Source organism: Epinephelus lanceolatus, chromosome 16 (assembly GCF_041903045.1).
Source record: "Epinephelus lanceolatus isolate andai-2023 chromosome 16, ASM4190304v1, whole genome shotgun sequence".
NCBI classification, from domain to species: Eukaryota; Metazoa; Chordata; class Actinopteri; order Perciformes; family Serranidae; genus Epinephelus; species Epinephelus lanceolatus.
The window spans coordinates 33,811,097-33,838,783 of NC_135749.1; the positions used below are offsets into that span (position 1 = coordinate 33,811,097).

At 43.0% G+C, this 27,687-nt stretch overlaps 1 protein-coding gene across 2 annotated transcripts; it reads left to right on the forward strand.

The window, feature by feature from the left end:
* Positions 1–27,501, forward strand: LOC117263023 (major histocompatibility complex class I-related protein 1-like). Of its 2 annotated transcripts, XM_033636161.2 has the most exons (7): positions 1–135; positions 11,014–11,283; positions 15,879–16,157; positions 19,314–19,628; positions 22,506–22,607; positions 23,845–23,862; positions 26,292–27,501. In XM_033636161.2, exons 1-7 carry the CDS (start codon positions 87–89, stop codon positions 26,360–26,362), a joined length of 1,104 nt encoding a protein of 367 aa, XP_033492052.2. In that variant the 5' UTR covers positions 1–86; the 3' UTR covers positions 26,363–27,501. The 2 variants fall into 2 exon arrangements, with proteins under 2 accessions (XP_033492052.2, XP_078032082.1); XM_078175956.1 differs by lacking the exon at positions 11,014–11,283 and having other exon boundaries at positions 24–135.
* The last annotated feature ends 186 nt before the right edge of the window (positions 27,502–27,687 follow it).

Here is a 27,687-nt window from a genome sequence, read left to right on the forward strand (position 1 = left end):
ACAACCAACAAATGTCTTTTGACTGAACGAAAACATAAACCGACAGACTCTTCTCAGACACACAGCTCTTCTCCTCTCTAAACAAGATGAAGAAGATGATGACGATGCTTCTCCTCTGTCATGTTGCATTTGCAGGTAAGGTCATGATACATGCTAAGATCAAAAACTATAGTTTTAGTTTGCTTTATTTGCATGACTATAATTACTGTATATGTGCAGGAGGGTACTGTATGTGTTCACAGATACTTGTCTTTTGGCTGTCAGGTGAAATTAAATGTATGAGCTAAAGATAGCCTAGATGATGTGTTCATTAAGGTTTGGTTACATTAAATGGACTTATAAAAATTATATCAAACAGCATTTACAATCTTTTCCTTGGGTGTCCTGTACTGATAGTAACTGTAAGCTATTTATACACTAAAACTCTGTATCTGCTGTGTGCGTGCAATTCAGTTCAAGTTTAAGGAATACCATTTAAAGCAGCTGTGCGGAACTTTTTACCATTAATAAAACTGTCCCTAGTCTGTATCACCCCCCCTTGAAGATCCGCATATTTATTTGAACCCAACAGCGACAAAAAAGCCTTTCTCTATATGGCTATTTAGCGTAGCCTCGCTCGGGTCGGACACACAGCGGAAGTCAGCAAACCAGAATACGGCACCCGAGGCAGAAGTGATTCTGCTCGCCCGCAGCGGCCCGCAGCGATTAAACCACAGAAGAAGGAGCCATGTTTACAGTGCTCTTCGAGTAAGCAGTACGCAGCGGGCATTGCTGAACACATAACACCTAACAGTTTTATCAGAGATGTATCTATGAGGACTTGGTTGTACTTTTGATGTCATGGCGGATAACGAAGGAACATCATGTAAAATTATCTGTGACTGTGACCATGAACACAAATATACAGCAGGCAGTTGTCCTCAGTTTATAAGAAATTCAGAGCTACACCAGAACATTTATGAACAGGTCTTACTTTACTACTAATTTGTGTGTAACGTTAGCATGCTAGCATGTTTCCACTAATTACTTGGACTGACCTAACATTAGTAGCGTTAGCTTTGCAAGCAAAGGCTGCAGGTAACAGCTTTGCTGTGTTAGGATTATGTTATGTCTTCACTGTGTATCTTCACATAAAAGAATACTCCGACGATTTGGGAGTTATGCCCTTTCTCTATCATTTTCATATTGAGACAACATGATCGATATCTTTTTTGTGTCTGTACATCCAGTGGCTGGGTCTCAGCGGCTAGCATTGTGCTTGTAGGGGATCAGTACGTCCTGCGCTGTGATCCGCGGAGGGATACACCGGTGAGCAGGCACAGACGTAGCTTGTAAACAAAACTCAGCTGTTTATTTAGCCTAGCGATATCTCCGGACTATAGTAGCTGCAATGGACGACTTTGAACGCGAGTTTCTTGTAGCGGACACAGATCCAGAGCCATACCTGTTTGAGCCGGAGTACACAGATGAGGAACTCCATGTGTTGCATGCTGAGCAGGCGAGAAGAGAGGCTGAATCCTCTGCTCCCATTTTGCTGCACACAATGGGATTCGGTGCTACCATCGTTGGGGAGATATATCATCAGGAGGAAAAGCGCCGCAGAGAGTGCATCACAAGGAATGGAAACTTTGCAGCAATCACTAATCCTGGCGTGACTGAAACTTTTTTTCATGTTCCTAAGATGAACTGGAAAAAACACCCAGGCCTGCAGGAGCTGATGGACAGCTTTCAGTCAAGTGAGTAATATCGTCCATGTTGTCTCTTTGTTTGCTTTTATCGAGTGACCTAGCATACCTGTCCCAGAGCAAGCTGCAGCTGTTGCTCACTGGTGTATCCCTCCGCGCAAGATGTAGCCTACTGACCCCCTACAAGTGCCATGCTAACCGCTGTCTCAATATAAAAATGATAGAGAAAGGGCATAACTCCCAAATCGTCGGAGTATTCTTTCCACATAATAATGCGGACTCAGCAGATGACTTGTTAACTGTTTATTCCTCCTTACACCGAACGTACACGGCTGCTTCTCATTGTTTCCAGTAGCACAACAACGGTTACTACATTACCCAGAATAACTTGAGGCTCACACTACTACGGTAGCCTTAGTAGCTCAAAATACACAACAGATTAGATTAGATCAGAACAGAAAGACGACAGGAGAATTTACTGAGTAATTTTGCTGTTTCCACTAATTACGTGGACTGACCTTACCAAAACAAATGCATGCGGTAATTGCCGGCTGCAGTCGGAATTTTACGACACCAGGCTGGTGGTGTCATACCACTTCGACCAAAGGGGCGCTATAATCAACGAAAACGAAAAGTTCCGCACAGCTGCTTTAAGTAAGGGGAAGATCTAATGATGAATTTATGTAACTCAAGTAACGACTTAAGTGTTTGATTAGTAACTGTAATGTGATTACTACATTTAGGGACAGTAGTGCCTTACACTACTCGTTACTGAAAAAGCCATTTTTGGCTGTAATGCGTTACACCCAACCAGGGGCGGATCTAGAAAAATATTTATGGGGTGGCAAGAGGGGGGCAGGAATTTTTGAGGGGTGGCAACATATGACAGATGTATATATACTGAATTTAATCACAGTTGTCACAGTTTGATGAGAAATAGTATGTTCACACTACATAAGGGCACAGGCTGCCATTTACAAACTCATACAGACAAACTTAATCTCATGCAATCAATGTCTTGCATTTGACGTTTCATGTGAAACAGTTCATATTAGGAATAAGTGTTGAAGGAGGTTCAACAAACTCTGAGTCTAACCCTGACCTCTGAGTTGATTTACCCTGAGATGGGAAACTCTGAGTTACCGGTTCCAGAACAGCTGATTTGAGTTAGTTCAGTCAACTCTGAGTATGTTCACTCTGAGTTAAGCCGACAATAAAAAGCCATCATTAATGGAGCTACGACTCCACGATTCGCCATGGCAACAGGTAAATAAAAGACAGCGCCTCCATTTTAATCCAGTGGATGTAGAAAGATTAATGCATGTGTAGCAGATGGTGCATGTTTATCTTTAAAAGAAGAGCCTGAGTCAGAGCGAGGAAAGTGTAAATAAGTTAACCATAAAGTTAATAAAAAAAGTTTTATTAAGTGTTGTCCGTTTATTCATCATTTATCAGACTTACATTTCCTTAATGAAGATAAAGTGGTGGAATCTGACTGTGTATCAGGCTGTAGATATACACTGCCTGGCCAAAAAAAAAGTCACCACCTGGATTTAACTAAGCAAATAGGTACGAGCCTCCTATTGGATAATTACTGCATGGGCGCTTATCTTTCAGCTGGCAACAAGTTATTTAACCCCAACTGGTGCAATGAGTTGCTTCTCATTTCCTAAACAACCATGTCGAAAGACACATCCCGTGGTCGTGGAAAAGATGTTAGTCTGTTTGAGAAGGGTCAAATCATTGGCATGCATCAAGCAGAGAAAACATCTAAGGAGATTGCAGAAACTACTAAAATTGGGTTAAGAACTGTCCAACGCATTATTAAAAACTGGAAGGATAGTGGGGACCCATCGTCTTCGAGGAAGAAATGTGGCCGGAAAAAAATCCTCAATGATTGTGATCGGCGATCACTTAAACGTTTGGTGAGATCAAATCAAAGAAAAACAACAGTAGAACTCAGGGCTATGTTTAATAGTGAAAGTAAGAGCATTTCCACACGCACAATGCGAAGGGAACTCAAGGGATTGGGACTGAACAGCTGTGTAGCCTTAAGAAAACCACTAATCAGTGAGGCTAACCGGAAAAAAAGGCTTCAATTTGCTAGGGAGCATAAAGATTGGACTCTGGAGCAATGGAAGAAGGTCATGTGGTCTGATGAGTCCAGATTTACCCTGTTCCAGAGTGATGGGCGCATCAGGGTAAGAAGAGAGGCAGATGAAGTGATGCACCCATCATGCCTAGTGCCTACTGTACAAGCCTTTGGGGGCAGTGTTATGATCTGGGGTTGCTGCAGTTGGTCAGGTCTAGGTTCAGCAACAGTATGTGCTCAAAGAATGAGGTCAGCTGACTACCTGAATATACTGAATGACCAGGTTATTCCATCAATGGATTTTTTCTTCCCTGATGGCACGGGCATATTCCAAGATGACAATGCCAGGATTCATCGGGCTCAAATTGTGAAAGACTGGTTCAGGGAGCATGAGACATCATTTTCACACATGGATTGGCCACCACAGAGTCCAGACCTTAACCCCATTGAGAATCTTTGGGATGTGCTGGAGAAGGCTTTGCGCAGCGGTCAGACTCTACCATCATCAATGCAAGATCTTGGTGAAAAATCAATGCAACACTGGATGGAAATAAATCTTGTGACATTGCAGAAGCTTATCGAAACAATGCCACAGCGAATGCGTGCCGTAATCAAAGCTAAAGACGGTCCAACGAAATATTAGAGTGTATGACCTTTTTTTTTGGTGGTGACTTTTTTTTTGGCCAGGCAGTGTATTACATTACATTATATTAATAATATATAATAATATATTTGTTCAGATTTAATCTGATGGGGAAAAACACAGGAGGCAGCAACTGAAAAATAGGAAGATTTAAAACATATAGGTTAGGCTATAGATCAAAGACATAAAGACATGACTGTAAACTCACAGTCTGACCCAGTAATAATATGTTTGGTGATTTGCACTTGAAAAGATGTTGAGGTTAAAATACAGTAGATTTTAAAATGTTGCACATCTATTTGTATCTTGACTCAACAGCATTCAGTGACTTTATTTCAGCCACAAATGTAGTAAATTTAAAGACACTGAAACGCTGCAACATTGCTCACTCAGAAATATTAACATATAATCCCCAATATTAGGCTATAGGAATTATGTTCCATCAGTGCGACCAATGACATCAGTGATAGAGATCATTGGTCACTGACACTTCGGGCCCTGTTTAGATGGTCTAAAGTGGATGGCGGAGGGCGCATAATCCATGTTGCAAGTGTCATAGCTATTTAGATGCCGGCGCAGTTGTCATTTTCACGCCCTGCGCCCCCGTCATCTAACTAGCAAATGAACTTGCGCTTCTCTGGGTGTGTTGGTCTAAAAATGAGGAGTGGTCAGGTGCAGTCATGGCGCGTTGCTAGTTAGATGACAGGAAAAGAAAATGCGCCAGTGACCAACAAAAACCTGGTCTAAAGTCAAGGTGCAGTATTTCACTGTTAAACAAGTTAGTAATATGCGTCTCTAGGCGGGTGCACAACGCACGTGCACTCTGCTCAGACACACACGGAGCAGCCACACATATGCAAGAGATAACAAATAAAAATATGATTACAATGTGAAAGGTTATTATTGTGCACATTAAAATATTTATCAGAAACACGTCTTAATGGTCAGTCATTAATCAGAATGATCTAATCACAGTAATAATGATCATCATAATCCGGGCAGTCCAAGCTGGCAGTGTCCGAATATACGGAACTGCGAGCAGACCTCCACGGGCTGATGATGCATAGCCTGTAAAATGAACTTGTCTTTCCCAAATGAATTGTGATCATTTTGGCATGTAAATCACAAAATCAAAGATGTGAAAACGTTTGATAAACTTTATTTTGACATAAACACAACAATAACCAGGCAAATGTATAGCCCTACAAGTACAAATGTATATTTTAAAAAAAAAGCTTTTAGAACGTAGAACTGTAGATCATCTTGTCAGGAGGAGGAGGAGGATGCACAGCCCGCTGCACAGCCGGGGGAAGCTCCGCAGCCCGCGCGCAGCCAGACCAGACGGCCCGGGTGCAGCCACAGGACCAGCCCTTCCTGCACCTTCAGGCGGGGGGGTTCAGGATGCTGGAGAGGGAGCTGGGCTCTCTAACCTCCCGGGTTAAAATAAAATTGAATAACTTACAATTTATTGCGTTTCTGCGCTGTGCGCACTCTCTCTTTCTCTCTCGCAGTCTCACTCTGTTTCTTTTCTTTTGACTTTTCTAAGATGACAGATGCTGAATATATACTCCCTATCTGATGCTGTGGCTGTTTGTGGTTGGCTGAGAGGGATGTGAACTTATTAGATTGCAGCTGTGTTAATCAAGTCAGGTTGGGTTTCCATTACGCATGCCAAACGTGCCAAACGGTGCAAAACGGTGCCAATCCCCTTTGATCTGACATCAGATGTGACGGGACAGTAGATATAGAGATACATTTATCGTCTCCTCAGCTGTAAAACGCTCACTCTTTCCAGTTGGTAGGTCCGCCATCTAACTAGCTCTCCCCCGTGTGCTCCAATCGCCTCTTTTAAAGGGAATGAGAGGTGACACTGTGATTGGCTTATGGAATGATACGCCCAAAACACACCCATGACTAATTCACAGAGTAAGTCCAACCCTTTTAGACTCTCTGCCATGGCGCACAGTCTGAAAAGGCGCTGTCTAACTAGCAAGTGACTGGGACACGCCCATGCACTGCACGCCTGGCGCTTTGTGTTTTAGACCATCTAAATAGGACCCTACCTGTCTAAAGCTTCATACCGATTTTTAAAATTTTAATAATTAGACCTACACATTATGTGCAATAAACATTTCGGAGCTGCTCTAACAGACTGACAGACTGACAGTCTGATCCTTGTGCACAGTGCACCCTATGCCACCCCGGTAGATCCGCCCATGCACCCAACAGTGTTTATTACATAAATCTGGGGGATCATGAGATGATGGTCATAATAGAGAGGAAAGAGGCAAAATAGAGTTCTGTGACACAAATCTGTATTAAATGAGACTGTTTTCTAATCTGTGCTTTTTCATTAAATATTGGATAATTTTACCTCTTACAGCCATGAATAGTATTTTGTTGTTGTTGTTGTTTAACTTTAAGAGTTTACCTATAAATTAAGTCATTTGAGATGTTTAGGCAGGCCTCCAGGAAGTGCACCACACTTTGAAGCCAATTTGACATAGTGGCCAAACCATGTAACTACAACTTCTGGGTCCATTACATGATGCCATGAGGCCCAAAAAGACTTCCCATAGACTTAAATTGGGAAAACAGTATTCACTGTAAATCAGTGCATACATTTTCTTTGAGCATTTCAACCCCTGGGAAACGTTTCATTTCACTGTTGGGAATTGATCCATTTGGTACAATAACATTCTGAAAGTCTACAAGAGCCACACTGGGACTCTAAGTCTCTGGTGAACCTGCTCTCTGGGCCAAATAGTGTGGAAGAATTTTTAATACCCTGAAAGTTAAACTTTATTGACTTCATGCGCCATCATTGAGCAACTTTCACAGTAAAATGGAAAAACAAGCTCCGCCTCCAGCACTGTATCCAGTTCTGTTTATCCATAGAGGAAATGTATCTTTGTCTGACAGACTTCTGAAAAGTGATGGGGGCCCCGAATAAGAAGAACAGCTGTTTTGTAAAGTTGTAAACCAAAAATTGTAAAATTTACAGTGCATTGTGGTTTATAAGCTTATGTTTTTTAATGTAAATATATCTGTTACTGTTAATAACCACTCATTTTCTATGTACAAAATTACCATTAACATCAATAATCTATCAATAAATCAATAAATCAGCTCTACTTATCAATACTATTATCCCAATATGAGGTACTGTGAATTAAACGTATTAGTAGCAGACACAGATGTGAATAATATCACTGAAGTGAGATTTATGAGAAAAGGGGAGAGGAGAGTGAGAATAAAGAAATAAAAAGAGGTGAGGGACAGTATGTTCATATCAGTCCGTTCCCATTCCCAGGTCAACAAATACAGACACTTTGCCATGCCCCTCAGCGTCTGATAGGGACACACAGGGCACCCTTGAGTGTATCAGGCTGTTCTTCTACACTGTTTCATGTTTTCCTGAAAAAAGTAATGCACCAATATGTACATATCCTTCGTAATTATGAGCCAGTAATTCAAGGATGCAGTTATGTGACCAAAGTGCTGACAAAAGTAAAGAATAAAGAAGGAGTGGATCCGTAAGGGGGGAGGCTGGAGAGGTGGAAAACCCAGGACTTTCCCCGGGACACCTGTGCTCAGAACCATGTGAACTTATATCAAGGTTATGGCAAGGTATGTCCTTGCCATGTTTCTTCTTCTAACCCTAACCTCAGTAACTTTAAGTTAAGAGCATAACTTCATGTAAAGTACATAACATCATTTGTAGGTGCTAATTCATTGGATATCCTACAAACCAGTGACAGACTGGCCATCTAGCATTTGGGCAAATGCCAGAACGGCCGCATGGTCCTGCGGCCGCCGGCCACCAGGCAAAATAAATGAATAAATAAATAAATCTTCTCTTGGCGGCCCAAAACATTTTTATCGGCCACAATATACATATAAGTAGTAGCCTAAATATAATTTTAAATAAATATGAGTAAAATGGGGCTACCGGTAATATAAAGTGTTTTTGGTCATCAAGCATTTTCCCGCGATCATTGAGTGATGACATTTGACATCTGACAAGTGACAAATGAATGATGGGTAATGCACTCAACGTCAACGACAACATCACAATGAGAAAAGAAAATGGATCGAGGCACGAAAAGACGGGTGGAGAAGGGTGGAGCGGAGAAAAAGAGAGAAAAAAAGGAAAGCTATGCTCGTGGAGAGTGAAAAGTATGCGAAAATATCAGATTTATTTACATAAAAGTGTTTACCTGGCAGCGACAGACCGAGCACCTCTGCAGCAAATGCAGCTAGCAGTACGGCCTCTGCCTCAGAGAAGAGCAAACTTCGCAGCCTGCCAACTAGGCTACTTAAAGGTAAGACATAATAATAATAACTTAATTTGTATAGCACCTTTCAAAACGGAGTTACAACGTGCTTAACAATAAAAACAGTTACACAATAAAAACAATTAGTACATAAAACAATAAAACATCAAATAATTTAAAGAGTTACAATAATTAATTACCATCAATTAAGAAAAGACCATACGATAAATGTGAGTAAGAAGAGATTTAAAAGAAGACACTGAGAGACACATAGTTATTTTTATACTCTAGCTGTGCAGTACTCTTGTCATGTTTTGGTGAAGCTATTGTAATATGCATTGTGGCTGCTGTAACATTTATTATGGCTTATAACACATAGGGTCCTTCTTGTTTCTGTTCTAACTAGTGCTTTTGATAGAGCTATTGAAATGTGCACTGTGGCTGTGCAGTGCTCTTTTCATGTTTTGCTGAAGCTATTGTAATATGCATTGTGGTTGGTGTAAGATTTAGGTTTCTGTTGTTATAATTTGGTTGTGTTGTATTCTGTCCAAGAGGGGGCGCCTATGGTTAATGGTGGAAATAGGCTAAGCCTGATTTATGGTCCTGCATTAAATCAACGACGTCGCTACGTCGTAGGGTACGTGGCTACGCAGAAGGCACGCCATAGCCTGAAGTGCACCTCCCCAAAAATGTAACTACACGTCGAGGCAACACAGACCCAGCGCAGACCGAGAGGGCTGTGATTGGTTTGCTTGGTAGCAACGCATTTCCGGTTCTGTATTTCCAGATTGCGCCATCCCTGCCATCTTTAAACATCTTCTGTTGTGATGTAGATGTTGCAGTATTAAGGCCCATTTATGCTCAACGTTGAATACGGATACGGATACGGACGGAGTTGTCTCTCCGTGCTCCGCGTTCATTTCTCTGTGACCGGAAAAGCCGGAAGCTAAACAAAGACTCAACTAGAGACGACGATAACCATTCAGGGAAGGAACGCAGCCTCCTACCGCACTGGCGGTGAATTGCACCGCGACGAAATGGAGTGACGGAGAAGTTTGAAGGGTTCACGACGGCGTCACGGCAATGACGTAGGTACGTCGTAGGTACGCCACAGGACCATAAATCAGGCTTAAGCCTTTAGGATGAAGTTGTGTGGTGTTTGATTTCAGATTTTCGTGTTTTGGTAGACATAGAGCTAGTATTATTAACTGAGGTTATTAGTCCGGCCCTTGAACGTGCCTGAATTTATGGGGGTTCTGCTGCTGCCTTATTATCTTGTGTGCTGTGCATTGTTGTCTACTGTACCAGTGCGATTGTAGTGAGTTGATTGCGTGGTGTGTGTTCTGAATTTCTGCATTCTCATCATACGGTTAGCTTTCCACATGCTCCCATGCAAGCCACAAATCAATTTTATCATTCATAATGACTGTGTCTGTATATCTCCTCTTCTATTGTGCATCAAGGCAGTGAGTGAGTGTGTGAGTTTCTATGGTAGTTGTGGAACAGTCTGTGTCTCTGTGGCGCTCTGAAACATTCCGCCAATGGTTGTGTTTTTTATGTAAGTATGTGTAAAATCATCAATCATAGTACCTAGTAATATGTGGGAGGGGGGATATGAGACACCACGCCTGTTCTTTCACAAATAAGGAACTGATGATCTAAAATGACGTAAAAATGCATATTTTTTTGTAAAATAATATGAAAATTTTTTCACCCCTGGCTGGCCGATGCGCCGCCATGGGGCCTCTGTGTCAAAAATGCCAGGGCCTCTTTTTGGTCCCAGTCCGTCACTGACAGTGAATATCAGACACATGCACACATAGACCCCAGGTGGTGTTCAAGCACCTGCCCTTTTGCCCTCTGACTAGATAAGTGCCCTTTTTTGTTGGACATTTATTATTTATTTTGTCTTATTTTAAATTTGGCCCATGGCATGTGCTCCGGTTCCCCCACCCCCCAACTGCCCTGTGAGCAGAGTAAGACACCAAATTACATTCCCACGTCCCGTGTCATTATAAACCAAAACCGAACTTGAAATCATGTTTAGATCTCCCATGCTGCAGCTGTGATCATTAATTTAAATAAATCTGTAATGCATATTTTTATTTTGATTTGTTGTCTTCCACCTGAATTTTGTTTTCTTTTTCATAAATCAATACATTTCCACTATAAATCAGTGCAGACAATGTTACCAGAACGTGGAAAATAAAGAGTTTGAGGCTCAAAATTTCCTGGGAGAGGAAATATTTATTCATATTTATGATGGGTGATGATGATGTGTATATTTAAACTAAATGTTCCTCATTTGTCCTGCAGTAAAACACTCCCTGAAGTTTTTCTTCACTGCATCTTCTGGAGTCCCAAACTTCCCACAGCTTGTGGGTGCTGCAGTGGTTGATGACCTTCCAGCGGGTTACTGCGACACCAATATAAAGGTCATAGAACCAAAACAGGACTGGGTGAAAACAGCATTAGAAAACAATCCGCAGCATTTGGAGTGGTACACTCAACAGTGTCTTGAGCAATTGCCACACGCCTACAAAGCCAGGATTGACAGCTTGAAGCAGCACTTCAACCAAAGTGGAGGTACAGTTTGTATTTTAATGCTCTGTATCATAATTGAAAAGTAAAGTGACCCAAACTCATTCCCAAAAGTCAAACCAGAAAAGTCCACTCATTTCAGCACTGGTTCCCAGCCTGGGGGTCGGGGCCCTCATTCGGGGAAGCCAAAGCTTCACACAGGGTCACGAGGCCTTCTTGATCTAAAGGGGTGTAAGAAAACTTTTCTTTTGAATATACAGTAGGCCTTTATCTCAGCATTTCATTCATTTCTGTGAGGAAAAGTAAATTAACTAGTATTTTTAAAGTTTAGATTATGATTCATGTTATAAACTCTCCCAGGATAAGGGTATGGTAAAGACCTGAACAGAAGCTACACTGCTCATTAAAATGAAGGGAACACTTAAATCACACATCAGATCGTGATGAACAAATGATTTGTGACATAACAACTGTCAGTGAAAAACTAAAATCATCAACCCACTGAGGGCTGGATTTAAAGTCACACTGAAAATCAAAAGCCCCTTTTCCACCAACATTTCCAGGAACTTTTATTACCAGGAATTTATTTACCTGGGTAAAATAATTCCTGGTAATCTGTGTGGTTTGCGTTTCCACCGCACCTCAAAGTTCTGGAAAATTGATTCAAATTGGCATGATGACATATATGATTCAGCGTGTGTCCTGTATTTGGCTTCGCCAGCTTGGCTGGTTACATGCTGGTGTAGAGAGTTGGGGCTGTTTGTCTCAGCCTGCAGCTCAGTTTAAAAGTATTTTAAGATAAGTGTCAAACTAAGTTAGTCTACAGACAGACAGCTGTCATTTGAGCTTATTAGTTACAGTTCGCTATCAGCTGAACTAGCGTGCTGTCCTTGTGTGAGACATTAGTGTCGGTGGATGAGAGACTGTGGGCGGAGCATATTGAATATCACTGTCTACATGTTAACATGTTCATGCTTGGTGAACACATGTATTGATAAAGCAACTCGAGTCATTTTCGAGTTATCTTCACTTTGTTTCCACCACGGCCGCTCGGCTGTTCACCAGTTACCATGACGCGTCAGTGTATGTGTGGATGTGTGTGTGTGTGTGTGTGTGTAGATTTATTTATTTTATTTATTTAACCTTTATTTAACCAGGTATTTAACTATACAAGTCAGTTGAGAACAATTTCTCATTTACAATGACGACCTGGGCAAGAGGCAGCACAGAGAGTCAGACACATTCAATCACAGTGAAAGAAAATCAATCGGACACAGTATATAAAAAAACACACAATACATAACAAAAGTATGAGCTAAAAGTGGTAGCGCTGGTCTAGTCTCGCCACCAGACAGTCAGAGATCTCCACCTTCTGATAGTCTGGGGACACTCCTTTCTAAAGTTTGTTTAACACACTGGAGAAAATGTCCGGCAACAAAGCAACGCCTCTTGCATTTTTGAAAAGGACATGCCCTCCTGGAAATGTGCGCTCTCCCTTCTCTCGTCCGCAAGGAGCTTGAAAATGGATGCAGAGAGATTTAACCACAAGATTGTGGAAATGAAGGACTTACAGCAACTTTGTTTAAAACTTTTAACGCAGGACAAAGCCATTTTGTACTGCTACACGTGTTTCTAGTCGGACTATGTTTACGAGCACAAGAGTTCAGCGAGCCACCAAAGGACCGCCCTGTGGATTTACTATTGGTTCTGCTACGTAGGGAGTTTTTTTAAACTCTGAAATTGTATCCGCCCATCTAAACACAAAATCAGGGAGAAAGTCATCAGTCTTTAGTTAAGCAAAGCGTCTAAAGACTGACTTGTGAGTCTAGCGCTGGTCCAGAGAAGTTAAAAACATGTGCAACAATCACAGATTATTGTTGGGTGTGTGTTTTGGAAAGAGGAGAATGAGATGAATGTGTTCAGCGAAGGCACATGCCGGTTAGCGCTTATCAATACTACGGTCTTTGATAATTTAGTCCCTGGGCTGATTTAGTACCTGGTTTCAGTACCCATCCAAAATTTAAAAAAAAAACACAAACGAAGAGAAGCTTGTAGAAATGAAATAAAGTTTGCAGACACACTGACACGGAATTGCGGAATGCTGCGAGTGTTTGTTCCACCAATCAGCGTTCTTCAGCACACAGCCCCGCCCCTCAAGAATTCCGGGTAATCTGAAAAGTCCTACCCCCCTACTAGGTACTTTTTTCAGGGAAAGTCTGGGGTCGAGGGAAAGTTTTTTACCTGGGTAATTTCAGTGGAAACGTGCAGAGGTTTTTCAAAATCTCGGGTAAATGAGAAAAGTTCCTGCGGTGGAAAAGGGGCTAAAGTCAAAAACTGAAATCACAGGCCGATCCAATTTGTGAATTTTATCAGAGCAACTCATAATGTGACTCAGTAGTGTGTACGGCCCCCGCATGCCTGTATGAACTCCTGACAATGTCTGGGCATGCTCCTGATGAGTCGGTGCGACAAGTGTCCTGGGGAATCTCTTTCCAGACACTGGATCAGGGCGTCCTGCACCCAGAGGAACCCAGGGCCCACTGCACTAGCGTAAGGTCTGACTATCGCTCTTCATCCCGGTAGCTAACAGCAGTCAGGGTACTGCTGGCTATGACAATGAGGTCTGTGCGACCCTCTAAGGATATGCCTCCCCTGACCTTTAAGGTGCGGACACACCAAACCGACATCAAAGAACTAGCGGCGACGAAAGCCAACTGTTGCGTCGTCTACGTCGCCCTGTGTCAGTTGCATTTGAACACACTACACGGACTAGATCCGACGGCCAAGTGGCACGTACGTTCTGCGCCTGCATGAGAGAGAGCAGAGTGAGAGAGTGGTACATCCTGACAGCCGAGGGGTTTCCTATCTGTACAGCCGAGCACCGCAGCACCTCCATGGACTATTACATCCAGACAGTCCCGGTGTTTTCTCAACTTCACTCAGCTGTCCAATAAACCCGCTGCTTCTTCCCACTTTAACCTGAATAACAAGCCAGGGCTCGGTGCTCCGGTTGGATCCAAACGGAGAGCCGGGGCTAGCTCAGAGACTAGCAGAGGCTAACTAGTTGTGCTTCCCGCCGGTCATGCTGCGGCTAACGCTCCGCTAGCCGCTCCCAGCTAGCCCCAGCTCTCCGTTTGGTTTCTAACAGAGAGCCGGGGCTAGCTCAGAGACTAGCGGAGGCTAACTGGCTGCTTCCCTCCGGTCATGCTGCGGCTAATGCTCCGCTAGCTCCTCCCAGCTAGCCCCAGCTCTCCGTTTGGTTTCTAACAGAGAGCCGGGGCTAGCTCAGAGACTAGCGGAGGCTAACTGGCTGCTTCCCTCCGGTCATGCTGCGGCTAATGCTCCGCTAGCCCCTCCCAGCTAGCTCCGGTTTGTTATTCAGGTTAAAGTGGGAAGAAGCAGCGGGTCTGTGGGCAGCTGAGTTAAGTGGAGCTTGAGGAGGAAGCACCGGTTAGCCCCAGTTTCACGACAGGCAGATTCACTCGCTACAGGGGCGAGGAAATAAAACCTGAACAGCCAACCAGAGTGATCTTTCTCACCGAGAAGCCCCACCGCCAATTCAATATGCTCAATCGGCCGAAAACCTGCCGATGCCAAAGTGCCGACGGTGCGGGACACACCGCAAAAACTAGGCCAACAGACACTCACCGACAGTCCGACTTTGGTCGACGGCTGACCATCGGCTTGGTGTGTCAGGGCCTTTACTGATCCACCACCAAACTGGTCATGCTGGATGATGTTACTGGCAGCAGGCATCTTGCCTGTCACATGTGCCCAGTGCGAACCTGCTCTCGTCTGTGAAGAGAATGGGGCACCAATGGCAGACCTGCCAATTTTGGTGTTCCATAGCGAATGCCAACCGAGCTGCACAGTGCTGGGCTGTGAGCACAGATCCCACTAGAGGATGTCGGGCCCTTATGTCACCCTCATGGAGTCTGTTCCTAACAGTCTGGTCAGAAACATGCACACCAGCAGCCTGCTGGAGGTAATTTTGTAGGGCTCTGGCAGTGCTCCTCCTGTTCCTCCTCACACAAAAGAGCAGATACCAGTCCTGCTGCTGGGTTAATGCCCTTCTACAGCCCTGTCCAGCTCTCCTTGTGTCATGGCCGGTCTCCTGGTATGTCCTCCATGCTCCTGAGACTGTGCTGGGAGACACAGAAAACCTTCTTGTGACCTCATGTATGGATGTGCCATCCTGGAGGAGCTGCTGAGCAACCTGATTGGGCTGCAGGTACCGCCTATTGCTACCAGTAGTAACAAGGACACTAGCAGAACACAGATCTAGAGAGGAGTCAGTCAGGAAGGATAAGGAGAGTCTTGCTTTTGCCTCTTCATTGAACCTGTTGTCACTTTCATTTGCACCAAAGCAGATGAAACTGATTCACAATCACTTGACAAATTGATATCCCTGAAGTTTAACTCACTTGGTGTTTTACAATGACCAGAAAGTGTTCCCTTAATTTTTCGAGCAGTCTATATGTACAGAGCCTATGGTCTGTGTGAAAGGGCCAAACATCTGGCCAATGTAATTTGACTGGGAGGATAGCAGAGCGTCACACAATGTACAATATGTTTAAGATCATCTTTCCACTGGAGGTATCATCTGTACATCACTGTTAATGACAGTCTCTGTTTCTCAGGTATCCACATTTTCCAGATGATGAGTGGCTGTGAGTGGGATGATGAAACTGGAGAGGTTAATGGTTTTATGCAGTATGGTTATGATGGAGAAGACTTCATATCATTAGACCTGAAGACACTGACATGGATCGCTCTGAAACCACAGGCTTTCATCACCAAACTGAGATGGGATGCTGACAAAGTCAGACTAAAACACCATGAAAACTACTTAACTCATGTTTGTCCTGAGTGGCTGAAGACTTATGTGGCCTTTGGAAAGAGCTCTCTGCTGAGAAAAGGTAGAATCACATGACCTGATGTAGTTTCATTAACATAACAATGTTCATACAACCTGCTCAGAATGAACTGCTGTTGTATTTTCACTCCAAACTGTCTGACATTAACTTCTTTTTGACTGTTTTCTGTGGCAGTAAAGTTTGATTTAGCTCTCACCAATCAGTAGAGACTGACATGTTGGAGTGCTCTGACGTTTCTGTCCATCAAAGCTGAGACTGTGGTAGTTAGTGCACAGCATGAGTTAAGTAAGTTTCAGAATAGACATAGCCTATTGTTGTTTCATTGAACATTGCTATGAACTGCTTTGTTGTAATCCACAAAAACAGGCGGATCCTTCTTCTCTGACTGTAGTGAGTTTTTTAAATGGTGGTGGAATTCCCTTTTCTGTCTATATACAGACAGTGTGGAGGTAGCTAAGGTAGGTGTAGCTGATGGGTTGTTATGTAGCACAGTCGTATATTTTAATGCTCATAAGATTGTATGGGCTTATACATGTCAGGGATTTTTTCTGACAGAAAAGTTGTTTACATTTTATCAGCCCGACTAATCTGTTGTGTCTTTAGTTAAAGGGGCAAAAAGCGAAATCATTTTACCGCTAGGTTTGCTGTTGTGCACTGCCTGTACCTCTGCTCTCCACCTCCACCCCCCCACTCCCCACTCACCTCGTCTAAACTTAGTTTAGCAGTTAGTGACGTCTTTCACTCACTCTCGGACTCTGCTGTGTTTAGCTATTCCCCAGCCTACTTCAATGATGTTGGTCCCTGTAATAAAAGTAATATATTTGCTGAGATGGAGGCGAGGCTCAGTGACTGGAAGAGCTGGTAGAAGCGCTCCATAGCTGTAAGTTACTCCAGTAGCCGGTGGCAGCCGACTCGGCTAGAGCCATCGCCGGATCCCGGCTAGTGCTCACACCGGGAGCTAACGCTAACGTTCCTCTTCTCCGTGAGTGAGAGTGATGTTTTAGCCTGGCTACATTTTACAATGCTAATTGCAAATTAGGGATGCACCGAAATGAAAATTTGTAGCCAAAGCCGAAGCCGAATAAAATTAAACGCTTGGCCAAGTACCGAATACTGAATACCGTTGTTTAGTTTTTCATTAGTTTTTGCAGATGAACCCCCTCCAGATTAGTGTTGTCATGGTACCAAAATTAGGACCCACGGTATGATACCAGTGAAAATATCATGGTTCTGAGTAGTATCACGATACCACAGCGAAAATGAGGCAGATGTGCCTTTTGTCATTTATAAAAAGATAAATCACTTTTCTATAATACATCAATGATATTTCAAAGGAATGAATTACTTATTGACTTATTCATACTTCAAAAACAGCATCAATAAGTGATTAACATAGGGGGGATCAAAATAAAAGATATAAATAAAATAAAAGTCAACCAGCCACCCTCCTCCCTTGACAAGTAAAGAACAGTACCTTCATAAGTAAAGAACAGTCCCTAAAGTGTGGTGAGGTTTGTGGACCGTTACCTGCCACAAAGAGAGAAATGTGAACGGCTTGTTTCTCCTCTGACACATCACATACCTGTGTGCCGCCACGGCTCGGCTGTCCAGGTACTTTTGGGCAGTCATGACTCCAAGAAGAGGACATTATTGGAGCCGGACTTCTCCGTTTCCGGTAAGCCTATGGCCGCCGTATTTGACAGGAATACATTCCTGTCTGTGTCTGTGACCCCCGTTCAACCCACAACCGGCGAGATTTCTGCTGCTGGTTGAAATCTGTACTTGCACAGTGTGCTGAATGATTTATTTTGCTCGAACAAAACTATTTTTAGTCGCAAATGCGAGTGCAGTGACGGACGGAGTAAAATATCTCCACACTGCCGACATTTTAATCTGTCCGTCACCGCACGCTGTTTGATTGCGTTATCAAAACATGCCGCTATTATTCGGCCGTGCTTTTCACTTATTCCAGCGAATACCGAATGTGTGTTTTTTTGCAATATTTGGCCGAATATATTCGGTTACCGAATATTCAGTGCATCCCTATTGCAAATGTTAGCTGGGCTGCCGAGCTACTCACCTAACACAATCGTAACGCCTGACCCATTGCTGGGACAGAGCCGCTATTAACTCAAGCTCCGGACATTAACCCATGCTACGATTGTAACATTAAATTTAATTGAATCGACATAGCGACATGTGCCTAACGTTACTGTAACACTAATTAAAACAGACATTTGACTTTATGTTGTACCTGTCCAGGAGAAGAAGAGCTAGCTCCGAGTCAGATTGTAGCCCCTTTAGCTCTTGCAGTGCTCTCCACCTTGGAAATGCAAGGCCAATGTTAATCCGGGTTCTGTTCCTTTCTTTATCCGACAACTTCTTCGCCAACGACCATTGTTTCTTTAGAAGTAATATCAGATCCTGGTCGTCTTCAGGTGAACGTTTCGTTCTGCTCTCCGCCATTTTGCTTTGAAAATACATGCTGCCATTGCTCACTGGCTGTAGCCTTTTATAAGGAGGGAGGGCCAAGGGCTCAGAGAGGAGGGAAGAGGCGACGATTCACATGAACTTACATGAACGCGCAGCCGGACCGGCTTGTAAACAAGGGGCTGGAGATCAACAGAGAGAGAGGGTGTGTGGCTTCATGCTATACTCCAGATGAAATTACACCTCTAGTTCCTCACATAGCAATTTTTTAATTCCTTCAATCTAGAAATGATGAATTTCTGCTTATTGCCCCTTTAAATTAAAGGAACTCTACAGAGTGTTTGACCTCTAGTCGTGCTGTAGAGCAATCTTACGTTTGTATCATGTTGTCGTTGTGAGTCACATCATGCTGCTGGTTTAACAATGGGTGTAATAAATAATGCATTCAACACATTTGTTAGAACTCAAAGATTCACACAATGCATTATGGTGAGAAACACTGGAAATATAACTGTTGTTTGTTTACAAAGAAACATGGCCCCCAGAGGAAAAACATTTCAGTATGATTGACGTCATAGTCTGTTTTATTAGCAGCATTGTTGATGAATATTTTCTTCTTCATTTTTTATTTTGCCCAGAAGAATTTTCATACCTTCTGTTGTTGATTGAGATCACTTTTAGATTGACCAGCAACAATTATCTACCACTGGTATGAACAAGCATCCAGGTTTACTGTGCACACGCCTTTATTTGCTTCTCTCTGTGCAGACCTTCCCTCAGTGTCTCTCCTCCAGAAGTCTCCCTCCTCTCCACTCAGCTGCCACGCTACAGGTTTCTACCCTGACAGAGCCATGATGTTCTGGAGGAAAGATGGAGAGGAGATTCATGAGGGCGTGGAGCTCGGAGAGATCCTCCCCAACCACGATGGATCCTTCCAGATGAGTGTTGACCTGAACCTTTCATCAGTCCCACCTGAAGACTGGAGGAGGTACGACTGTGTGTTTCATCTCTCTGGTGTGAAGGACCACATCGTCACCAAACTGGACAAAGCAGTGATCAGGACCAACTGGGGCAAAACTGAAGGTAAGGGTTTTTTATTCAAATTTTTTTGTTGTTTCTGTTTGCTGAATGATGTCATTGTTTGACTCTCTTGTCACTTTAGCTTTTATCATCTGCTCGAGATTTGTTAATCATCTGTATTATATTAATTTATCTTCCTTTTCCAGGATCACAGGTCAACATGGGTAAGAATGAAATCAGGAGTGACAGATGTGAAAAGGATACATTTAATTGACTTCAGTTGTCCTGCAGTTCATTATTCATTATTATTCACCTTTTTCATGCTGGACACACTGAAAATCAAAGTAAAAAAAAATTACATTCACAGGCTGATCCAGCTTGTGTGAATTTTATCAGAGCAGCTCATAATGTGACTCAGTGGTGTGTATGGCTCCTGCATGCCTATGTGAAGTGATAAGTGTGGCCATGCTCCTGATGAGTCGACGGATAATGTCTTGGGGCATCTCCTCCCCGACCTGGATCAGGGCATCAGTGAGCTCCTAGACAGTTTGTGTCAGATGCACCCATACATAATGTCCCAAAGGTACTCAATTGGATTAAGGTCAGGGGAACGAGAGGGCCAGTCAATGGCATCAATGCCTTCATCATCCAGGAACTGCCTCGACACTCGGGCCACATGAGGCCAGGCATTGTCCTGCACCATTAGGAACCCAGGGCCCACTGCACCAGCATAAGGTCTGACAGTCGCTCTGAGGATTTCATCCCGGTACAGCAGTAAGGGCTATGACATGGAGGTGTGTGGGACCCTCCAAAGATATGCCTCCCCAGACCATCACTGACCCACTACCAAAACTGGTCATACTGGATGATGTTACTGACAGCAAAACGTTCACCACGGCATCTCAAGACATTTTCACGCCTGTCACATGTGCTCAGTGTGAACCTGCTCTCATCTGTGAAGAGAATGGGACACCATTGGCGGACCTGACAATTCTGGTGTTCTCTGGTGACGCCAGTCGAGCTCTCCTTGTGTAATGGCCGGTCTCCTGGTATGTCCTCCATGCTCTTGAGACTGTGCTGGGAGACACAGCAAACCTTCTTGCAACTGCACATACGGATGTGCCACTCTGGAGGAACTGGACTACCTGTGCAACCTGATTGGGCAGCAGGTACCGCCTAATGCTGCCAGTAGTGACAAGGACACTAACAGAACACAAAATGAGAGAAGACTCAGTTAGGAAGGATAAGGAGAGAGCAACTGTCTGTGGCTACCACATGTAAAACCACTGCTTTTTTAGGGGTTGTCTTGCTTTTGCCTCTCCATTGAACCTGTTGTCACTTTCATTTGCACCAGTTAAGGTTAACTCACTTGGGGCCCTATTTAGATGGTCTAAAGTGGACGGCGGAGGGCGCATAATCCATGTCGCAAGTGTCATTGCTATTTAGATGCAGGCGCAGTTGTCATTTTCACGCCCTGCGCCCTCGTCATCTAACTAGCAAATGAACTTGCGCTTCTCTGGGTGTGTTGGTCTAAAAATGAGGAGTGGTCAGGCGCAGTCATGGCGCGTTGCTAGTTAGATGACGTAAAAAGCAATTGCGCCAGTGACCAACAAAAACCTGGTCTTAAGTCAACGGTGCAGTATTTAGCTGTTAAACAAGTTGGTAATATGTGTCTCTAGGCGGGTGCACAACGCACGTGCACTCTGCTCAGACACACACGGAGCAGCCACACATATGCAAAAGATAACAAATAAAAATATGATTACAATGTGAAAGGTTATTATTGTCCACATTAAAATATTTATCAGAAACACGTCTTAATGGTCAGTCATTAATCAGAACGATCTAATCGCAGTAATAATGATCATCATAATCCGGGAGGTCCAAGCTGCAGTGTCCGAATATATGGAACTGCGAGCAGACCTCCACAGGCTGATGATGCATAGCCTGTAAAATGAACTTGTCTTTCCCAATTGAATTGAGATCATTTTGGCATGTAAATCACAAAATCAAAGATGTGAAAACGTTTTGACATAAACACAACAATAACCAGCTTCTGTGGACTAAAAACGTAAACTTATAGCCCTACAAGTACAAATGTACTTGTATGGGGGGGCAGGGGTGTTCAGGATGCTGGAGAGGGAGCTGGGCTCTCTAACCTCCCGGGTTAAAATAAATTGAATAACTTACAATTTGTTGACAGCGTTTCTCTTTCGTGCGTGCGCACTCTCTCTTTCTCTCTCGCAGTCTCACTCTGTTTCTTTTCTTTTGGCTTTTCTAAGATGACAGATGCTGAATATATACTCCCTATCTGATGCTGTGGCTGTTTGTGGTTGGCTGAGAGGGATGTGAACTTATTAGATTGCAGCTGTGTTAATCAAATCAGGTTGGGTTTCCATTACGCGTGCCAAACGGTGCCAAACGGTGCCAATCCCCTTTGATCTGACATCAGAAGTGACGGGACAGTAGATATAGAGATACATTTATCGTCTCCTCAGCTGTAAAACGCTCACTCTTTCCAGTTGGTAGGTCCGCCATCTAACTAGCTCTCCGCTGTGCGCTCCAATCGCGCCTCTTTTAAAGGGAATGAGAGGTGACACTCTGATTGGCTTATTGAATGATACACCCAAAACACACCCATGACTAATTCACAGAGTAAGTCCAACCCTTTTAGACTCTCTGCCATGGCGCACAGTCTGAAAAGGTGCTGTCTAACTAGCAAGTGACTGGGACACGCCCATGCACTGCACGCCTGGCGCTTTGCGTTTTAGACCATCTAAATAGGGCCCTTGGTGTTATACTGTGATCATTAAGTGTTCCCTTAATTTTGTAGATGAACATGTGTACAGTAGGTATTAATAAATGGATGGATGGATGTACTTCTGCTCTAACCTGCCATGGCTATATGGTCTTAGACATGTTGTTGTTTTGGTTTAACAGAGGAGCCTTCTGACCTGACCATTCCCATCACTGCTGCGGTGGCTGTTCTTGCTCTCATCGTCACCACTGCCACTGGATTCATCGTTTGCAAAAAGAAGAAAAGTGAGTTTTTTTGAAGTGGTTTATTTATTTTTTTTCACTATGGGCTCTAGTTTCGCAGACCGGGCGAGGCGAAGGCGCAGCGCACCTTCGCTTCGCCAACTGGGTGTGGCCAGGCGGATTTTGTAAGTTTGGCACACCGTGCGCCTGGCGCAGCTACTCCTCTTTCCCACCTCCGTCCCTCCTACCGGCGCAAGTCGGAAAGAGGGAGGATAGAAGGCGTGGAGTGGGTTTTACACACATCACACCAATCAAATGAGCCCCTCTCCTCGCCCTTAAATGCGCCGCGTGAAGGCGTAATGAGAGTTTACTCAATTCGCCATGGCAGAAGAGAGCAGCAGCGTCAGATGGCCAAACTTCTCACAGGAGGAAACTGATGTTTTGGTCCGGGAGGTCCAAGCTTACAGTGTCTGAATATACAGAACTGCGAGCAGACCTCCACGGGCTGATGATGCAAAGGTAGCCTGGGAGGAGGTCACCACAATTGTAAATCAATGTTGCGTTTCTCTCGTGCGCGTGCTCTCTCTCTTTCTCTCTCGCAGTCTCTCTCTGTTTCTTTTCTTTTGAGTTTTCTAAGATGACAGATGCTGAATATATACTCCCTATCTGATGCTGTGGCTGTTTGTGGTTGGCTGAGAGGGATGTGAACTCATTAGTTTGCAGCTGTGTTAATCAAATCAGGTTGGGTTTCCATTACGCGTGCCAAACGCGCCAAACGGTGCCAATCCCCTTTGATCTGACATCAGATGTGACGGGACAGTCGATATAGAGATACATTTATGTGCTGATTGCAGATAGTTGCATTGAATAGTGGTTTTGTGGCTATTTATTGCATCGTTAATGTGCCTGATATTCTGGAAACCTGCCTGTGAGGTTTTTTTGTGACATGTACGCACTGTCCGCCGGTCAGCCAAACTTCAGCTAGACGTGGTTTCAGTTGGCGAGCTTTTAGCACACTTTCGGCGGAGCCTTTTGGTACGAAACTGTCACCGCGCCAAGCTGCATCTGTCGACACCTCCCCCTGCTGCACCGCCACACCCATCTCAGCGCACCTCGGTCTGCCAAACTACCAAACTGAGCGCGCCTCAGGTTGCGCTGCTCAAAACTAGCTCTGCGCGGGGTTCGCCACCCTGCGCTGCGCCGGGAAACTAGAGCCCTATGGGTTAAAAAGGTAAAAAAAGAGTCAGTGGGGAAAAGGTGACAACTAAAATGATTTGTCGTCTCTTCTTCCTCTCTGCAGAAGCACAGTCTCCACGCCGTAAGTAGACTTTGTTTTTATTTTATTTCTATTTTATCTGACATTAACCTATTCACCAGAATGAACTTTGGCATTGTACATGTCTGCAAACCTCGAATATGTTGCATTTGTACATTTCATATGTTGCAAAAATATTGAAACAATGTTTCTTTACATTTCAGCTGTGACAACTCTGTGGTTAATGTGTGGTTAGGTTTAAGCACAAAAACCACTTAGTTAAGGTTAGGAAAACATCATGTTTTTGCTTGAAATACCCAGTTTGGTCAATGTAAACACGGCGGGAAATGTCACGCCGTCTTGTTAAAACAATACCCACTTATGTTGGTCTTTAACAGTGGTCTGTGGCAGCCATCCTAGGTGTCACAACACCCATCCCATCCTCCTCCTGATGGGAAACTCAGTTCATACACATGTAATATAAACAACAGCATACATATGAAACAAACAAAATGGATCATATCCGTAGTTTGCAGACACATAAAACACAAACTTTATATACAACAGAGCATTCTCCATTCTGAATGACCAGCCTCTGCAACAGTTTCAACCTGATCTCACAGAAATACATGAAATGCCCACGACCTCTTAACACCGCATTCCGTGGTGGCAGCACGTAATGGGTTGAAATTACATGCTGGTACCACGGAAACAATGCCAATGTAAAGTCAATTAGGATCCATTGTCGTGGTGGACACATGGAGTCCCTGATTCAACAACGTCCTGTATACACACAAAAACACGGAAGTGTTCTTGATATTAAAACGGCAAATATATTCCTCTGTTATAATTTCCCACCAATAATAATAATAATAATAATAATAATAATAATATGATAGTTCAGCTGTACTAGATATTTGATATATTCAGTAGATTTACTGTTTTTTCGACACTATTTGACAACTCTAAAACCGGAGTCCCAAAAACTGTTTCTAGAGAACTTGTTAAAATATCTGAAATTAACCATTCTTAACATATTTCATCTAGGTGCAGTGTCATTACTAGCTCGGCTTCACTAGACAGTTCATATATTCAGTAGATGTATCTTTTTACGACCCTATTTTACAACTCTATTTTACAAACCGCAAAATCTTACTGTCTCAAAAACGCTGTTTCTAGCATATTAGCTAAAATATGGAAAATTAGCCGACATCTTTACTTTTTCTTAACATAGTTCATCTAGGTGCAGTGTAATAACTAGTTCGGCTTTACTAGATATTAGATATATTGGGTAGATATATCTTTTTACAACCCTATTTAGAACCCTACTTTGCAAATTTAGAAGAACTACAACTATGTTTCTGATATGTATCAAACTGCATGGCGCGGTCCTAGGGAATTGTAGTTTTTGAAAAATATAAGTGTTTTTCATAGATTTGGAAGTTGTAAATACTGAATTGAGAGTACACTGTGGACTTTAAGTGGATGGTAAACACACTTGTGTAATCAGATTTTAAACATCTAATTTCTAAATGGGTGAACATTTATTTTATCCATATTTTACCCATATCTGACAGCACCCTCAGTTGTTGACTACACTCACATGATAGCTGAGGTCAAGAGCTCTCTATAACAGTTGGTCCCATGTCTGTACCCCCTTTAGTTGCTGAGTTATAAGCCCTCAAACATGCACTGAGGTCAAGGTTCAAAGGTCAATGGCTGAAAGCAGGAGCCATGTAGAATCTTCATACTGACATATGTCACTCTCCAGGTTGAGACCTTTCCAATGATGTATTTGGTTTAGCTCTATGACAAAGTTCAGATTTTTTCATTTTTTGGACACAAGCCATGCCAGGTGTAGTTTCAGAGAGCACTTTGATGGCCCAGTGTATAAAATGAGTTTTGTTTGTTTCTTTGCTTGTTTTTTTCTTTTTTACTGTAGATAGTTACTAAAATGAGTCATCCTCAGACAATACAATACTACTAAAAAGTAAAACCAATAATAACAATAATGAAATAAGCACAAATAATATGGTTCTGTGGCGCTGGCTTGGGGTCCGTTCTCCCTTGGTGGAGTGGAGGGTGGCCGGGTTGCTGGGGGCTGACGCCTCCCTCCATGTGATGGTGTTTCCTCTCTGGTTCTTATGTGCTGAGCCTTATTTTTCTCTTCTTATTTATTTATTTATTTATTAGTGGCGTTTGGATTCGGTTACGGCAGATGGACGGCAATTTGAAATGGAATGAAGCCCACAGATGGCAGACAGTAGCTACAAAACAGTAGTCGAACGCGCCCCATCCGCCCACAGCACAATGCTCTTAGAGCCGGCACGGAATTTCAGCCCATTACGTGCTGCCACCATGGAATGCAGTGTTAAGAGGTCGTGGTCATTTCACGTGTTTCTGTGAGATCAGGTTGAACAGGTTGTAGCAGTTGTTTATTGAAGGCAGTTCAATGCAGGATGAGTGGAATAACAGTGTCTTTTGTCTTACAGCTCCTGAAAACCGCTCTGAGCTCTCTGACAGACTGAGTCCAGATGGGAGGGCAAAGCAGTCATTGCTGTGACTATTCACATCTCCAGTTAAACATCACCTTAAATTTTTAAGCTTCCTATAACAAACCTTTATATAATAAAGCCATTGAAAGCTTGCTTTCAAATCTTCAGTTTTTCCTCTATAACATTACACTGTCATGACACAAAGCAACAATTAACTTTAAAATTAACTTTATAGATGTGTAGGTTAACAAGGAGGAAGTGGGTGTACTCTCCTGTATATTCCAGTGTTTCTTTGGCTGATAAATGGCTATACTGTAAACAGCCAGAAAAACAGATGGTTATACCCCGTTGACCTGCGTATGCCCTCCACAACATCACTGGTGAACACTGATGTCACAAGCCAAAAACTCTGTTTTCCCTGTTTCTACATGTCAACACTGGAAACAGAATCTCTGAAACTCTTCACCTTGGACAGAGTTTAACAAAAATCTGTTTTCAATGACCTCAAACCCAGTTTGAATGTGGACAAAAGGCCACAGCACAGAGAAACGCCTCTTTTGAAAATTACCCCAATATATGTGGACTTTACCCAAGTTTTCAGGGCCTTTAAATAAAGAGAGGTGATTAGGAGAAAAAACAAGATGTTTGAGGCACAGATACTACTTGATAATAAATAAATAATAATAAATAAAATGCTGAACACAGAATTAAAACAAAGAATGGCACTTTCAGAGCAGCTGACATCCTCGGCCTAATCTTGAGGATGTGGCTATATGGAATTAAAATATTTATGGTTTTTGGTTGGTTAATATGCTGTTAGTGTATATGTGTGGTCATCCTTTCTGTATTTTAGGTTTGTGCACACACAGTCAGTTCAAGGTACCCACCCACTTCACTCTATCTGTACTCTATCTAGACATGTCTATAGTTTGGCTCTTATGTGCAGAGGGTTTGAGATATACCACTGTAAAAAATTTCTGCCAATAAAGTAAATATAATTTGCTTTGTTTGAAAACTTGACTGCCATGTCCTGATAAAAAAATGTTAATGTGTTAATATTCAGTCTGTATATTTCTTTGAAGTGTTGTAATACTTTTGCTGGAATCTCAGCTAACACTAAGTGTGTAAGGATGTGTGTTTGATAGCCTAACATATTGTATTTTAGTTTAGAGTCATTATTTCAAATAAAATTACTCCAAATCTTAAATAGATTGATGCCTGTATTTTTTCTTTTCGTCAGAAAAGGTAAACGTTACATCTTCTGAATTATGAATAAGATTTTAAAATTACTAGTCAAACTTTGGCGCAAGTCAGATGTTTTGTGGACACGCTTCAGTACATTTTAAACCAGCAGTGTAAAATTCATGTAAGTTCATTGGTCACACACAGCCCA

Bases quoted from the DNA above. Each gene is read 5' to 3' on its own strand.
- LOC117263023 (XM_033636161.2), top strand. From the start codon at position 87: ATGAAGAAGATGATGACGATGCTTCTCCTCTGTCATGTTGCATTTGCA. The intron at 11,284-15,878 runs GTACAGTTTGTA...TCTGTTTCTCAG, and splicing joins GCACTTCAACCAAAGTGGAG to GTATCCACATTTTCCAGATG. The intron at 19,629-22,505 runs GTAAGGGTTTTT...TTGGTTTAACAG, and splicing joins CAACTGGGGCAAAACTGAAG to AGGAGCCTTCTGACCTGACC.